The 14,988-nt window shown below is 38.5% G+C and overlaps 2 protein-coding genes across 2 annotated transcripts in view; one reads left to right on the top strand and one right to left on the bottom strand.

Annotated features, from left to right (window-relative positions):
- The window catches only part of FOXC1 (forkhead box C1), a 41,580-nt gene that overhangs the window by 9,988 nt on the left and 16,604 nt on the right, over nt 1-14,988 (bottom strand). The window lies entirely within an intron of this gene.
- Nucleotides 1-14,988, top strand: part of GMDS (GDP-mannose 4,6-dehydratase) — a 550,209-nt gene that overhangs the window by 534,245 nt on the left and 976 nt on the right. Inside the window, exon 10 of the mRNA XM_073332192.2 lies at nt 14,580-14,648. Within this exon, the coding sequence (XP_073188293.1) occupies nt 14,580-14,648 (69 nt within the window). The remainder of the gene's footprint in view (nt 1-14,579; nt 14,649-14,988) is intronic.

The raw sequence follows: 14,988 nt of genomic DNA, 5'->3' as shown, positions 1-14,988 counted from the left end.
ACAGGATAATTAAGTAATGGATGCATCTTGCATTTCAAATATCACACAGGTGATGCCTTAGGGAGATTCCAACTCAATGCCCACTGTTGCATATAGAGCTCCACAGAAAATTGCTCTGGACTTCTTTTTCTCTTGGACGTAAAAGAGGTTTGGTAATTAAGGAAGGATCACTAGAAAATGTTAATTTTCCCCTTTCTGTAATGCCTTGTCTTATTCGACTGCTACAGAGTGAAATAATCAAGGTTTTTTTGGTAGCAGATCAAAAAGTCCTTTCTTGATTTAACTGAAGGTAGTTATGCGAAGAAGGTCATAGAGAGAACAAATTTAAAGAAGCGCTTTTTGCATTTAGCAATGCTGTGAAAAGGAGTGGAGTATATTATGCATATGTTTAATGTATATATGATGAGTGCATTGACAAATTTATGGAAGCCTCACTCGTAGGCAACTTCTGTGAACAGTAATAGTAGTAAATGTCTGTTTTTGTTACTGTAGGTGAGAAGATGCCCCTTAGACTTCAGTGAATCTTGCATGCTTTTTTTTTCATTTGCTTCCAGATGCTATAGTAGTTTTAGCCGTATCAGCTCATCTGCATTGTGTGGATGGCACTGCAATTTCTCTCACCCTCTGCAAAATATTCATCAAAATTCAGAGGCTGATGGAATTTGGTTTGCAGTTACCACACATCATTGACCCACAAGAGTCCCTGGGAGGACAAGTAAAAAGGAAATGAGGTTCGGGGAATAGGGAGAGAAGACCAGAGCAGAAGAAGTTGGAGGTGGAAAATACCTATGGAGAAAAATAACATGAGAACGAAGTATGAAAAATCAGTGTTGAAGAAAAGAGGGGAAAGGACCAGTAGGGGCATCTCACTACGAGGTGACTGGAGAGCATGGAGGGAAACTAAGGTATGGGAAATGTGGGAAGGAAATAGTGCTCAACAGAGAAATGTGAGAGAGATTGAGTTAGAGAGAAAGGGAGAGAAACATCAAATCAGAAATGAAAAAATGTCTTGAAAAAGAGAGAAACTAGGTTTAACAAGTGGGAAAAACCTAAAACATTTCCGAAGAGTGAAAAAAAATAGAAAAAATGGGCCAAATTCAGACTTGATGTAAGCAAGTGCAACTCCCCAGAAGTCTGTGGAGAATGAAACCTCTTACCCCATGCTTAATTTGGCCCAGGTAGTCTGTGGGAAAGTACAAACGCTGAAGAAAGAATGCCTGAAAATGAAGTTGCGAAAGAGGAATAGAAAAAGGAGAAGATGGAAGAAATGTTTGTCTTATTTTACCGAAAGATAATTTTATTAGCTTTATTGAATTTGTGGTTTATGGTGATTTGTTGTGTTGTTGTCTTTGTTTGTTCCTTTTAAAGAAGAGAGAGAGAGAGAGAGAGAAAAAAAGTGTTCTGAAAAATTTCCTGCATAGGGAGCTTGTGTCCTTCCCTGGATCCAGCATCCTTTGTGCATAGTATTCCTGTTTTCATTCTCAAAAGTTGACTAGTAACATAAGAATTTGCTTTTATTACAAATCTCTGAAAACATAAAACAATAAGTAAGTTTATTTTTTCATGTCACATCAGCAAGACTTGGGCTTTGACCAGTAAGTAAGAGTTCTAAGGCCAGATTCGAAGGCACTTTGCTCAGTTATCTGAATTTACTGTTACAGTCCAAGAATGTTACATAAATGCTGGCCAGTTCGCTCAAAGGACAATGAGAGTTTTAAATATGTTGTTTACTTAATATATGACAATGCACATATTTTATGTTCTAGAATACCTAATTTTTAAATCAAAGAAATGCACTCATTTGTTTTATTTTGTAAATGCAAGATCATTTGATTTTGCAGTCATGTTTCACTTCTTGAATTAATGTTAACTGGAGATTTAGAATAACATTATGATAAGTCCATGTGTATTTTCACTGAGCCAAAAAAACCACCCATTTAGAATACACTGAATGCCTTGAGTGCTGGATAGACAGACAGACAGAACTATCTCTCATCTTTGTAAAGTATTTTTGGATCCTCGGATGAAATGTACAACTTACATGCAGTGTGTAGGTAATGGTGTGTGGAGGGCTTCCTTGTGCCCAGATTAGGATTCAAATTTTTGTCATTGCATTTAACAAATGATGTTGGTAGAACACTTCAGCCAACCTTGAGGATGATCCACAACTAACTCAGAGATATTCCCTCGTACTCCAACTACAGGCTGATGTGACTGTGCAGCCTGATTTTCAGAGGTGTTGAGCACCCACATCTCCGACTGAACTCAACAAGCTGCAGGTGCTTGGCGCTGAAAATCAGGCCATGTAATGTATAAGTGAGCCTTTTTTGATGAATTAGATCAGGGGTCTCAAACAGCGGGTGGAGTTATTTGCTGCAGCCCACCAAGCTCCCTGCCCCCTCCCAGAGTTATTTCCTGCTGCCACCAAGCTCCCCTCACTTGGCCTCCCTCCCTACCCCCCAGCGCCCCGCATCCCCGCTCCTCTGCCTACCTCCAGGCGCTTAGCGCTCTCCAGGAGGGAGGGGGGAGGAGCGGGGAGCCGCGTGCTCAGGGGAGGCGGCGGAGAAGGGGCAGGAATTTGCGGAAGGGGTTGGAATAGGAGCGGGGAGGGGTGGAGTTGGGGTGGGTACTTTGGGGAAGGGGTTGGAATGGGGGCAAGGAAGGGGTGGGGCCTCATGGAAGGAGTGGAGTGGGGGCAGGGCAAGCGGAAGACATGGGGGGCTTTTGTATCTTTATATGAAAAGGTGTCAGTGATGTGGCCCTCGGGCCAATGAACTAGTCCTCATGTGGCCCTTGTGGTGATTTGAGTTTGAGATCCCTAGATTAAATTGTGAGCCCAGCTCTTGGAGCTATTTGAGCATGCTCAGCTCAGAAACCAAAAGGGGAGGGAGGCAATGGTGTCTTTATACCAAATTTCCACTCCAGTGGCCATTCCAGTAGCTAAGGATCATAAAAGCAGTGCTCAGACTACAGCCCTGAGGCACCTGCCCCAGGACTGTGAGGGTTAGGGGAGCATAAGACCATCTAAATCATCTCTGCACTGCTGGAGGGATCTTCCTATGCAAAGGAGGTCCTCAGTTGGCCACTTAGGCCATTCTTAAAGCTGCTTTCTGTCACCAGAGTGGTGCACAGCAGACTTCACGTTGGCCAGGATCTGACCCTTTGTCTTCAACAGTCTGATTTGGTGGGATACATATACAATATAAAAATAAATTTATTTATGAGCAGGAAATACAGCAGCCTCCTATTGGGCAAAACATGAGTCTGAGGTGTTAGCTGTGGCAAGTACCTGCAAAGGGTTACTATTTGTAGCGTCCTACTTGGACTTGTATTCTAAAGCTTTCATCAAAGTAAATCTGATTATTTTGCACATGGTTTTCCTGAAAGGATGTTATGATTTTCTAGATGTTTGGTGGCTGGTGATAAATTAGGCTTTTATGATGTCATGTGAAAGGCCACTGCTTGGATTTCCTTCTCTATCGAGCATGCTGAAGAATACGTTCAGGACATGTTCAGAATGTAAAATTATCCTACCGTGCTTTACTTTAACCCTTTCATGGATCATTTGTTTTGTAATGAGAAGTGTTTGAGGGAAAATAAAGCAACCTATGTGCCAGCTTCATGGAGGGGCCCATAGCGCCCCTTTCCCCCCCCCCCCGGTTGTTTTTCTCTTTGCACATTTAAATGGCTTTCTTTAAATACAGGTAATTTTTGTGGCTGTTTGGCACGTAAGATAAACATAACTCTTGAGCGTCTCTTTTAAACATTAAAATCCTACATTATCTCCAGTTATCGTCTACTGATATCTGATTCTGACAATTGTCAGTGACTGATTGAGATGCAGGTAGAAAGAGTGCTTATAGACAATTAATCAAGTATGATTGGTAATGACGACATTTAGGGCTAGATTGTGTCTCTAGGACACAACCAATAACAAGGGGCAGCATATAGTTGTTTTGTGCAAGGAAAGGAATTGTGGCTCCGGGATATATATTGGCCTGTAACACAGCAAATTATTAACCCCCCTCTCATGCTGACGCCACATGAGTGGGTGGATACAAGAACCCACTCATTCCCCACCTCTTCCCTCTCCTCCGGCTTCCTGCCCACCTGCTTCTGGGTAGAAAGTAAGTGAATCCAAGGTCCGAAGAGCCACGGTAGCAGTGTAAAAGGGGTTTTTACTTTTCAGCCCAGGCCTGTAGTCCAAGTCACAACTTAGCCTTTAACTGTTTGAGGTTATTAACTAAACATATATCCAAGAAAGGGAGATAATATATGATGATCACAGCTGTTGGAATGTGTCCATCAAAATGTTTTTAGACAGAAAATGGCTTTTTGATTAAACTCAAATTTGGGGGGAGGGAGAATGTTTTTATTTAAAAAAAAGAGGTTTTTGTTGAATAAAAAGTGAATTACATTCTCCTTCATCAGATATTACATTTACATCATCACAAAGTAGTGATGGTAGAAGAGTGATAGGGATGTACCTTTAGACATCCATATTATAGAATTAAAATATACTAGTTTGGGTATTTTTGTCAAGCAGTCATGATATAAGTGTGAGTCCGTAAAGGGAAATATTGGAGGTGACATGTCCAAAGACAAAATGAAACTCAGATTTTATTATCCATTGAGGAGGACAGGAGGATTCTTTTTCTGTGAAATGCTTCAACCCTAGGTCTGTATCAAAATAATCTCTGGAGATTTCTTAGCAGAAATGGTCATGCTCAAAGAAATGAGAGTTAATCTTTCATGTGTTAGCAGCCACTAGCCTACTGATAACCTCTAATTGGAATAAGAAAAATAGCCCAGAACTAGAGAAATGGTTCCCAAAAATTTAGGAGGTTGTTATGGAAAAATTAATACATCAATAATGTACCCAGAAAAATAGACAGAGGACAGATAGATTCTTTGAATTTTGATTAAATGGTAACCAAATATCTAACACTGTGCATCCACCCCTGGGGGGGATGGGGGGAGAGAGCACACCTGTCCAATTTTTTTAAATAATTTTTGATAGAAATGCCTGGCTTGCTAAATATGAGTAGAGACAGTAGTTTCACTCAAATTAATGAAATCCCCATTAATCACATGGCTTGGATGTTGTAAAGAGGTTAACTCTGTAATATGGTAATACCCTGTTAAATAGAGATTTGATTATTCTATTACTTTACAACATTTCTCTAAACCAGTGGTTCTCAACCTGTGGCCCGTGGGCCACTTGCGACCCAATCAACACACAGCTGTGGCCCATATGACATCCTCAGGGTCATAAAGGTAGTATTGGATGCGGTCCACAATGGTAAATAACAAGCTCACTGTTGTGATTATCATTTTCGTTTCTGATACTTACGTAGCAATGACTGGCAAACCTACTAACACTTCTTAAATGAATAAATGGTTTTTAAAAGTGATGCACTGTATTTCTGTGGCAGAGTTAAAATTTAGCAATATAGCAGTAGGCCAGTTTTCATTTTCACCTTGCTGAGCAGATCAGTGAATGTGTCAAAGGTTTTTAAGCATGCATCAGCAGCTTGCCTTATAAGCACTGAATACCTGATTCCACCACCTTCGTTCACATTTCTTACTACATAATTAATCCCCGTGAAATCAAACAACTTTAACAATATAGTAAAAACACATGAAAAACATGACAGGAAGAGGAAATGATGAGGAAAATAATCTTCAGACATAATTAAAAATTATCTATGGCAATTACATTTAAAGAGCCTCTCACCCGCAATAATAAGCTCTCTGCCTGGTAACAAGTGCTTGTAGGATCAGAATGTGTTTACCCAATTCTTTATTCCTTACGCAAGTAAAAGTCCCATTCACTTCCACAAGAGTTTTCAAAAGATCAGGGCATAATGGAACACAAGCTACAACATAATACAGTTCAGTAATTAACAACAAAAAAATGGATTTATTAATGAAAAGATGGGCTGATAGCTAGAATGGTATTCTTCTGTTATGTCACAATTGGAAATGACCTCTTCTCATTTTGCGTCTCTGCTGCCTTCTAAAAGGATCCCACTATCAGTAAAGCTCACTAAATTTCTCTAGAAGATTTGAACAACTCAGTTTTGTTTGTCATAAAATGTGGTTTCAAGTTATTTACTTTTCAGATTTTTTTGCAAGTTAACCCAAAGGTTTTTTTCTGTGCACATGTGTGGAGCTGGCTGGCTGGATACACAATATCAGAGAGAAAGAATGTGTATTTACATGTGCATCTTTAAGGTCTGGTCTACCATTAGAAGTTTTACTGGTATAACTATTTCAGTTAGGCGTGTGATTTTTTTTTTTTTTTGGACTGAATTCATTAGTGGTGAAAGCTTTAGTGTGGATGAATGTATATTGATATAAAGGTGATTTGTAATTATTCCCCTTCCATATGGGAATACGGTATAAAGTATCTTTATACCACTATAACTGCATCCACACCGGGGGAGTTATATCACTTTAACTAGACCAGTGTAGTTAAAGCAGTACAACTTTCTAATATAGACAAAGCCTGCTTGAATAAGTTTTCTATGTTGCAGTGGGGGGAAGCAAAAATCAATGCATTGTAATTAAGATTTCAGCCTTCAGCTGCAATGTGGCCACTTATTTAACCAATGTGTGTGTGTGTGTTTTAAATTTGTATATATGCACATGCTCAAATAAATTTGTTAGTCTTTAAGATGCCACAAGTACTCTTTTTCTTTTTACAAAATAGTATATTGTCCCATGTTTTAAGTTTCTTTTTTTCACCATACTCAGGATTTACATAATAAATGGTACGTGCAAGTGTAGTTGATTTAATTTTATTCATCTTCCCTAGAATTCTCATCGTTCTTATCATCGGCACCTGTTACACTTCAAAAGATCTCATTAAGTGGAAGCCTTCATTGGTGTCTGCAGAGTCCCAAACTGGGATTATCATTGTGTTTATAGAATCATAGAAGCTGGAGTTGGCTCACCCAGTTTATCTCCATGCAAATGCAGGATTGTGCCCTATGGTACATTTCTAGGGTGAAATCCTGGCCCCACTGATGTCAATTATAGTTTTGCCATTGCCTTCAGTGGGGCCAGGATTCCATCTCTAGTGTCCAGTCTAGTTTTCAAAAGTCCTGAGTTGTACGGCTTCTTGTACTCTCCTTGTGAGACTATTCCACATGTTTACATACGTCACTGTCCATACATGAATCTCATGTTCCTGAAGAGTATCTGGGCTCAAACTGGATACACTGTAACAGTAGCTGGCCTATAAAAATCTCCAGTAAAGAACACTTGTGTTGAGCAACTGAAAGCCTGATTCAAAGCCCTTTAAAGTCAGTGGTCTTCTCATCCAGCCCAAACTCAGGAGGAATTTTATCTGGACCAAAGACTAATTTTTGCCAAGACATTTTCTCAGGCTTCATCTGGGAAATTAAAAGAGTGACTAATACTTGACCATATTAGGCATGTAACTCAGTTGACTTTTGCACAAAGATAATAAGTGTAGTAACCTAACGTCTGCATATGCTCTCCTAAGAGGTACATATTCATTATGCTCTCGTGTTGATTAACTTGTGCACTGCCTCCATCAAAGTGATAAAGCCCTGGCAACGAGACTCATACCACGCAGAGGGTCAGCTCCCTCTCTTTTGCTCCATTTGCCATTTTATCTCCAATGTCAGTGTGCTTGTCCAAGCCAGTGCTGACTGACTCAATTTCCCTGAAGTTGAGCTGAAGCATTGTTTTAGCACTGACGGCATTCTGTTGGCCTCCCTGATGGACAATGCCACTGATTCCCAACTTCCTGAGCAGACCAGACAGTTTGCTGTTTTCTTCGTGTCTCTTATCACCCCTGTCATTAAAAGAGAGGTCTGGCTTCAGCTTCAATTTGTGCTGATACGCAGCAATGAAGTGGGAAAGTGGTGGGGGAGGGGAGGAAGAGAGGAGAGAGAATATTCATGACTAATTATCACCCTTCTGTTTATTACTGCTGTGAGTTCTCATGCCTGCCTCTTTTGAGGCTGATCAAATTGAAGATTATCAAACAGATCAATTAAAGACACTGCTGTAATGTGTCTGGTTTGTGGTACAAGAGGAAAGGCTGATCTCATTCGATTTATGTTTAGTTTATATTAGTTCATACAATGGAACTCTTTGATTGGGCCTTATCCTGAAGGTAGTGAGCACCCCTAGCCCACCAAAGTCAATCACAAATGCAAGTGCTCAGCACCTCTCAAAATCAGCCCCATGCTAAAGTCCTTCTATTCCACAGAACTGTTGGATTATACGTGAAGTTTCCTAAGCAAACAATTTCTGCATATTAAAATACACTTAGGAAAAAGGTCAGGATTTCATTGCAAATGGAGTTTCACAATATCCAAGGTCAGTCTGAGCGGTTTCCACCATATAGGCATTTGCCCTTGTCTTTCTCTAGGGCTCTTTGTGAAAAGTACTATATTTCGGGGGGGAGGAATCACTGACGCAACAGTGAAAGCTAGCCTGCTCATGCCACTTTAAAACAAATTTAGATAGGGAACCAAATTCACTGGCATTCTTTTATTCCCTTGATACGTTAACTGTTCCACAACTTTGCTTTTCTAAGAATAGTGGTGGAAAATGAAAACTGAATGCCACTCCATAACTGCCCTTCTTAAATTCAAGATATTTTCTCTGTGTGTGTGTGTAGATTTTGGGCTTTCCTCATTGACACACTTCATCTTAACACTCCCTTCTTATTTACAGTGCTTACAGGAATAGTCTCTAAGGTGCCACAAGTACTCCTGTTCTTTTTGCGGATACAGACTAACACAGCTGTTATTCTGAAACCAGTTGTTTTATTATATATTATTATTTCCATGGCATGATAAGTGTGTATGGCACTTTACAGACAAATTAAGGACAGTGTCCCCTGCCTTGAAAATCATAAGTATAAGGGCTGCAAGCACCTACTGCCAAACTATTGTGATTAGTTCCATGTAGGTCTTCATTTGAGCTCAGTGGTACTATTCCCAGTAGTACTATACCTAGTAATATGTGCTTTGAGGCTCTTTGGCTCCAATCTTGCAGATTTACACACATGATTAACTTTACACAGTGAGTATTTCCATTTAAGTCAAGGGGACTGTTCACGTGCTTAAGTCTTTTCAGGAACAGGGCCTTAGTTAAGACACACAGTATAACACAGCCTGGTGACAAGTAATGGGAGTGTTAGGGGAATAGAAGATAAGGGCGACAGCAATTGATGCAGTTAGTGATGCATCCATCTTGAGTATCATGGGTTGTCTGGTTGATCAATCTCCTCCCTAACTAACTGATTTCAGGAAACTATTTAACAAAGTCTGCTATGTTTTAACAGTGACGTGTAGCAGACACCCAAACATGCTATGGGGCTGACCTGTCAATGAGCTGCGTTACATGGTCTCTCAGTACAAATACATATGAAAACTGCTCCAAAAAGTACCTGAAGAGAGAATAATATTCTGTGTAATAAAATACTTATAGGGGAAGCTCAAATGGCCTCCGCATGTGCCCCCCAAAATTACAGAAATGGAGAAATTGTACACTATTGCAGACTTCTTAAATGGTTGTTTTTTTCATAGCATGAGTCAAAGATGAGAGGGCTGTCTCAAGAGGAAATACATAGGATAGAGGAGAAAAATGGGGTTTAAGGAAACCTTGTATTCAAATTACTACATTCTTGAAAACTTTCTGACCTAGAAGCCCAATTCTGACAACCTTTCTCAGGCAAAGACGGGCACTTCCTTTGGTGACTTTTCAGAGCTTCGGCTAACCCCTTTATCAGTTTATAAAAGATCTGTGACATAAAAAGTCAGCTTCGAGAAAGCCTTACGCATCATCTTGTGAATGTGACCACCACAACTTTCTGACTGCAGCACTATTACAATTTAGGTCAACTCTGTCTATTTTAGGGATGAAATCCTATCTTCATTGAAGTCAATGGGAGTTTTTGCCATTGACTTCCTAGGTTTTTTATAGCACCTATAATCTCATTAGATTTGCTCTGGATTTACACTGGTGTAACTGGGGGCAGAATCTGACCCTAGATGCTGAGTTAAATGAATTAATCTAAATGTTATCAGATCAACTGTAGTATTAGGAGAAAACTTACAGTACTTTTAAGCAATCTGTATGCCTTTTTTTCCCCTCATGTTGTCTTGAGGCTTTTCAAATTTTCAGTTAAATTTAATTGAATTAGTAATAAATTGCACAGTGAAACCAGATCATTCACCTAATGAGTCAAAATAAAAGTAGTGATGACACTCAGAACCAGAGCTGAGGAAATGTGATCTTTACACAGAAATATTTTACATTTTTTTATCTGGGTTTTATAACTCTTTAAAAAATACCAGGCCACACTACACAACAAGTTTCTCTGTACTCATGTGTGTACCTTTTTGTTTGTTTGTTTTAGCTTGGTTTGGACTATAAAACCGAATCTCCATAAAATCAGGTTTAATAAAATTTAGAGGTGGTTTTGGGGGTGTGGTTTTTGGTTTTTTGCACATTTAGGCTTTAAGCTATAATTATAAACAGAGTGGGAGAGGGCTAGACAAACAGAAAAGATCATATCAGATAGATGCATTCTTTTCCCTGGCCTAGAGAGAAGATCATATCACAGCTAAGTGAAGTTAAATCTGTCAGAGATTTCTACAATAGTGTTAAATGGCAACAGACAATTTGGCTGTTGCCTTTTACCCCTTTAGCTACTTCACCGACTGCTCAGCTTTCCATATTCAAGAACAAGTTGTAACTCACATGTAAAACGTGCCATTTGTATGCTTCATTTTCTTTTTCATGGAAAATAAGAGTCGGATGGCACTTCCTCCTAAAATGGATACTTAAACATTTCACTGTTACTTTATTTGCAAAGTCCAAGTACTGTAAAATAACACAAAACAATTAACATCATTTTCAGCTTTGGTAAAAACAAAACAAAAAACCTCTTACTTGCCTATCTATTCCCTTGAATTCTACATGAAGTCAAGGAACTTTCTTTTTATACATTGTGTGTGTAAAACACAACGATAAAAAAAATCCTGTAGAAATACTATGTGACTATACTTTACCAACTATGGTATCAGAAACAGGAATATTGGCTGGTCTGTATTCAGCAGCAGCTGTCTTTCAAGAACGACAAAGATCCATTTCCCCTTGTGGGACTCACCTCATCCTCTTCCTTCATAAACGTTTTTGGTCTGGTTGTGCCTCCAGAAAGTAAAGCCCTGGGACTGAAAAGCTGTAAGCCCCTGGAGTGGTAAAGTAGGGCTTTACCGGACTAAATCTGAAAGTTAAATAGGTGCAGCTCTAGTTTCAATGAAAGACTTTAATTACATAAACAAGCAGTGATTCAGTTCCAAGAGTTTTTTTTCAAATACTCTTATTTAATTGTAATTACTTTGTTTTCATATTATGCGCTACTTGTAGAAAAATACAGCAAACGTGACTGCAATACAATCCTTTAGTCAGTAATAGCTTTTTCCAGGCATCATTAAGAACATTTCCATTCTGTGTTTCAAGCTTTCACTAACAATACATTCAATCCTCAAATTTAGGTGTAATGTTATGATGATTGGTTTAAACTATAATACTGTTTTTCGTATCCATGTTATCTTCTATCTACTAACTTTTATAGCTGAACAGCTTAAAACATCCACAGAAAGAAATTCTGATTATATAATGTTGTTTGTAATTAAATCTTATTGTAAAATAGGGTTTCAAGAAAGTATATAAACTTCTCTAGGAAAGTCATTTAAAATGTTTTAACCTGAGTCAAATGGGGAAAATTGTATTATTGTATATAGTAAATCTTTTTACAAACTAAGCACCAGAGTACTTTTACTATTTTATTGTTAAAGTATGTGAACTTTAAGGTTTCTCGTTTGTTTTTTATCTTATATTCTTATGTTGATTTCATATACTAGCTTCTGTGTTATCTTGTATACCATCCAGCTGTACTCACTGCAACTTCAGAACTTTTATTGACTTGAAAAACAAATCTTATTTTTTGCTTATCAGCAATTGAGTGCTTATGTTTGTGAATGGAGGGTTTGAATTGAAAACAAAAAAACGTTTTGGAAATGAATGGTTTTAAAGGAGAACATTTGTGTTAGGAAGTTTAAAGACTGCTCCCAAACCTTTTAAAAGCAGCATATATGTAGTTTTCCTGTAAACTTATTTGCTGTGCAATGAGACAATGACATACCTTGTCTCTTGACCTTTTTCCACAATGAGTAAAAAAAAAATAAAAATCAATACCCTAGATTTGGCAGGGTTTTGAAAGAATCTGTTTTTGAAATAAAGATTGTGGATGTAAAATTATTACTTTATACAGTGTTTTATAAAAATGAAACTCTGGTTTTATTATATACCTTTTATTATGACTTTTAAAATTAGATTATATTAAAAATACTAAGTTACTAGCTAATGGTTTAAATGTTTAAAACAGCTTGCATTAGTATTGATTGAAAGGAAACTGGTTTTGTACAGAAATTTGTATTTTAAGAGGGTTTTTCTTTCTTCTAGACATATGTAATGCATGTTAAACTAAAACGAGAGAGAGGGCATACATTTTAATACTTCCATTTGGATTTAGAACCTGATCCAAAGTCCATCAGAGACAATGGGAGTCTTTCCTATTTCGCGTTTCAGAGTAACAGCCGTGTTAGTCTGTATTCGCAAAAAGAAAAGGAGGACTTGTGGCACCTTAGAGACTAACCAATTTATTTGAGCATAAGCTCACGAAAGCTTATGCTCAGATAAATTGGTTAGTCTCTAAGGTGCCACAAGTCCTCCTTTTCTTTTTTTCCTATTTCAGGGCCAGATTTTGCAATGCTATGCTCACTTGGGCATTCCTTACTTGGAGGAATAATCTGATTACTCCAATGGGGTTACTCAAATTGGTAAGGGTTTTACCGAATTTGGGCCCAAAGGTCTACTGCAATTTCCAAACGCCATGATAGAATTGCAATAGGAAATGTTTAGGATAACTTAGGAAAAGAAAATGATTTTGCTTGTCATTTTATTTTGTTTTGGATCTGGCTGTTTAGTCTTTTCTGGAGGAAGCCAATGTTATTTTTAGCATACAGACTGAATTATTAAAAATGCTGCCTGGAACATTCTCAGCAGACCTGTTTGTCCCGCAGCCTCGTCTGCAGTACAGTACCTGAGGTGATTTTCCCTCTACTCCTGGAAGGGAACTCTAGTTTTACGTAGCACACTTATGAAGAAGAATTTCCTACCTTTGGCACAGGGCGAGGCTATTTTTGGAAGTTAGCATGATCACAGACACGCAAGAAGCTGGTATTTGTGTGCAGCGGTACTTCTTTTGGAGAGCTAATGCCACAAAGTGCTCATTGGCTCCACCACTGGTCAGAAAGGATGGAGGAAGGAGGGGAAAACCCCACATTTTCCCAATTTTAGAGACACCAAATCCTGCTGTGTTACATCACGGAAGTCAAACATGAGGGCAGAATTTATCCCAAACATTTTTCTCCCCACGTCAAAGATGCAGAAGACAATTAGCTGTGGAATTATACCCCATCCTTTCACATACAGAAAGCTTTGAATTGTGTTTTTGGTGAGCTGTGTACATAAATTCAAGCAAAGGGATATTTGTATAACTAATGTTTAATCTAGAAACAATAACAAAATATCTTTCCGTTTCATTAGAGATGCAGCATGTTTGTGTTTGTGGCACTTTAAATAGTCAACCACATCTTTATGATCCAAGCCTAACAGTGTCTGGGTTCCTGTAATGTACTATTTCAGGGGAGTTTCTATGTGGATGTTCAAGTTACTTCTTGTAAAAAATAGTGTGCCAAAAGCTTTCACTCTCCACGTATCTGCTGGACCTGCTATCGCCGCCCTATAACAATGCAGTAACATGGGTTCTAAAAGCCATTCAGCACAGTCCTTCCATGATCACATGTTTTTTATTTGAAAGAGAACATTTCAGTTGTCATGTTTGCTTTGTGATTTACTTCTGTTTAACCAAAAGGGGGAAAAAATGCAATAATTTGAAACAGCTCTCTTAGTAGTATGATCAGGCCATATGGCAATGTAATGTAAAGGGTTTACCATTAAAGAGTCAATAAGGTTTGATGTAAAGAAGAATTACTCCTTACGTTTTAAGTGGCCTGTGCAAGGTTTCTTAAATGTGCATCCTGGTGATTTATAGGCATCTGAGCTTTAACTGAAATTGCACAATCACAAATAAATGATTTTTGTCAGAGTTTCTAAGTGTGGCCTGTAATGACACTGATCTAGCCCAGGACTTGCAAGGAAATGTGTGTGGACAGAGGAGTCTCTTGTATAAGTGGTGCTAGACAATAGCTGTCAGCAGTTGTGTGGCCCTTGCCTTACCTTTCCACCTCAACTGCAACCTGTTAAGGGAGTCAGGCCAATGGTTTCGTTAGCCTGAAGGTTTTTAGTCTAGCTTCATTCTTTTAAAGACAAATTACAGCTGCTGGGGGCCTCAAGATGCTTTAGATAAGGAGCACGCAGTGCAATGGCAAACCTTACACACTGCAACAAGGAACACATAAAGAGGTCCTACAATGTTTCTTTTCTTTTCCTTTTCCCAGGATTTTCTTCAAGGAGATCGTACCAAAGCAGAACAAAAACTGAATTGGAAGCCCAGAGTCACTTTTGATGTAAGTTCTCTTACTGGATTGTTTTATTCCTGTTTGTGTTGCGTTGTGGAAAGAGGGAAGCTCTTAACTGGTGAACAAAAAGAGAAATTACAGTTTCAATAATGATTAAATGAAGGCTATTTAAAAATCCAGCTGCTCATATTGAAGGATTGAATGCTGTAATAATCATTGGACTGAATATTGTGGTGCTGAACATTTTGGAAAATAGTTAGCTTTAATTAGAGTCCCAGCCTTAAAAGCCAAGCCATGGCAGAAAAAAACAACAGTATAAAAGAAGCACAGCACTCACTTAAAGCATGGAAATGCACAAATAAAACAAACTAAGGTTTCTATTAATAAA

Source organism: Lepidochelys kempii, chromosome 2 (assembly GCF_965140285.1).
Source record: "Lepidochelys kempii isolate rLepKem1 chromosome 2, rLepKem1.hap1, whole genome shotgun sequence".
Taxonomy (NCBI): Eukaryota; Metazoa; Chordata; order Testudines; family Cheloniidae; genus Lepidochelys; species Lepidochelys kempii.
Note: the sequence above shows the minus strand (reverse complement) of the source record. Positions and strands in the feature narration are given on the sequence as shown.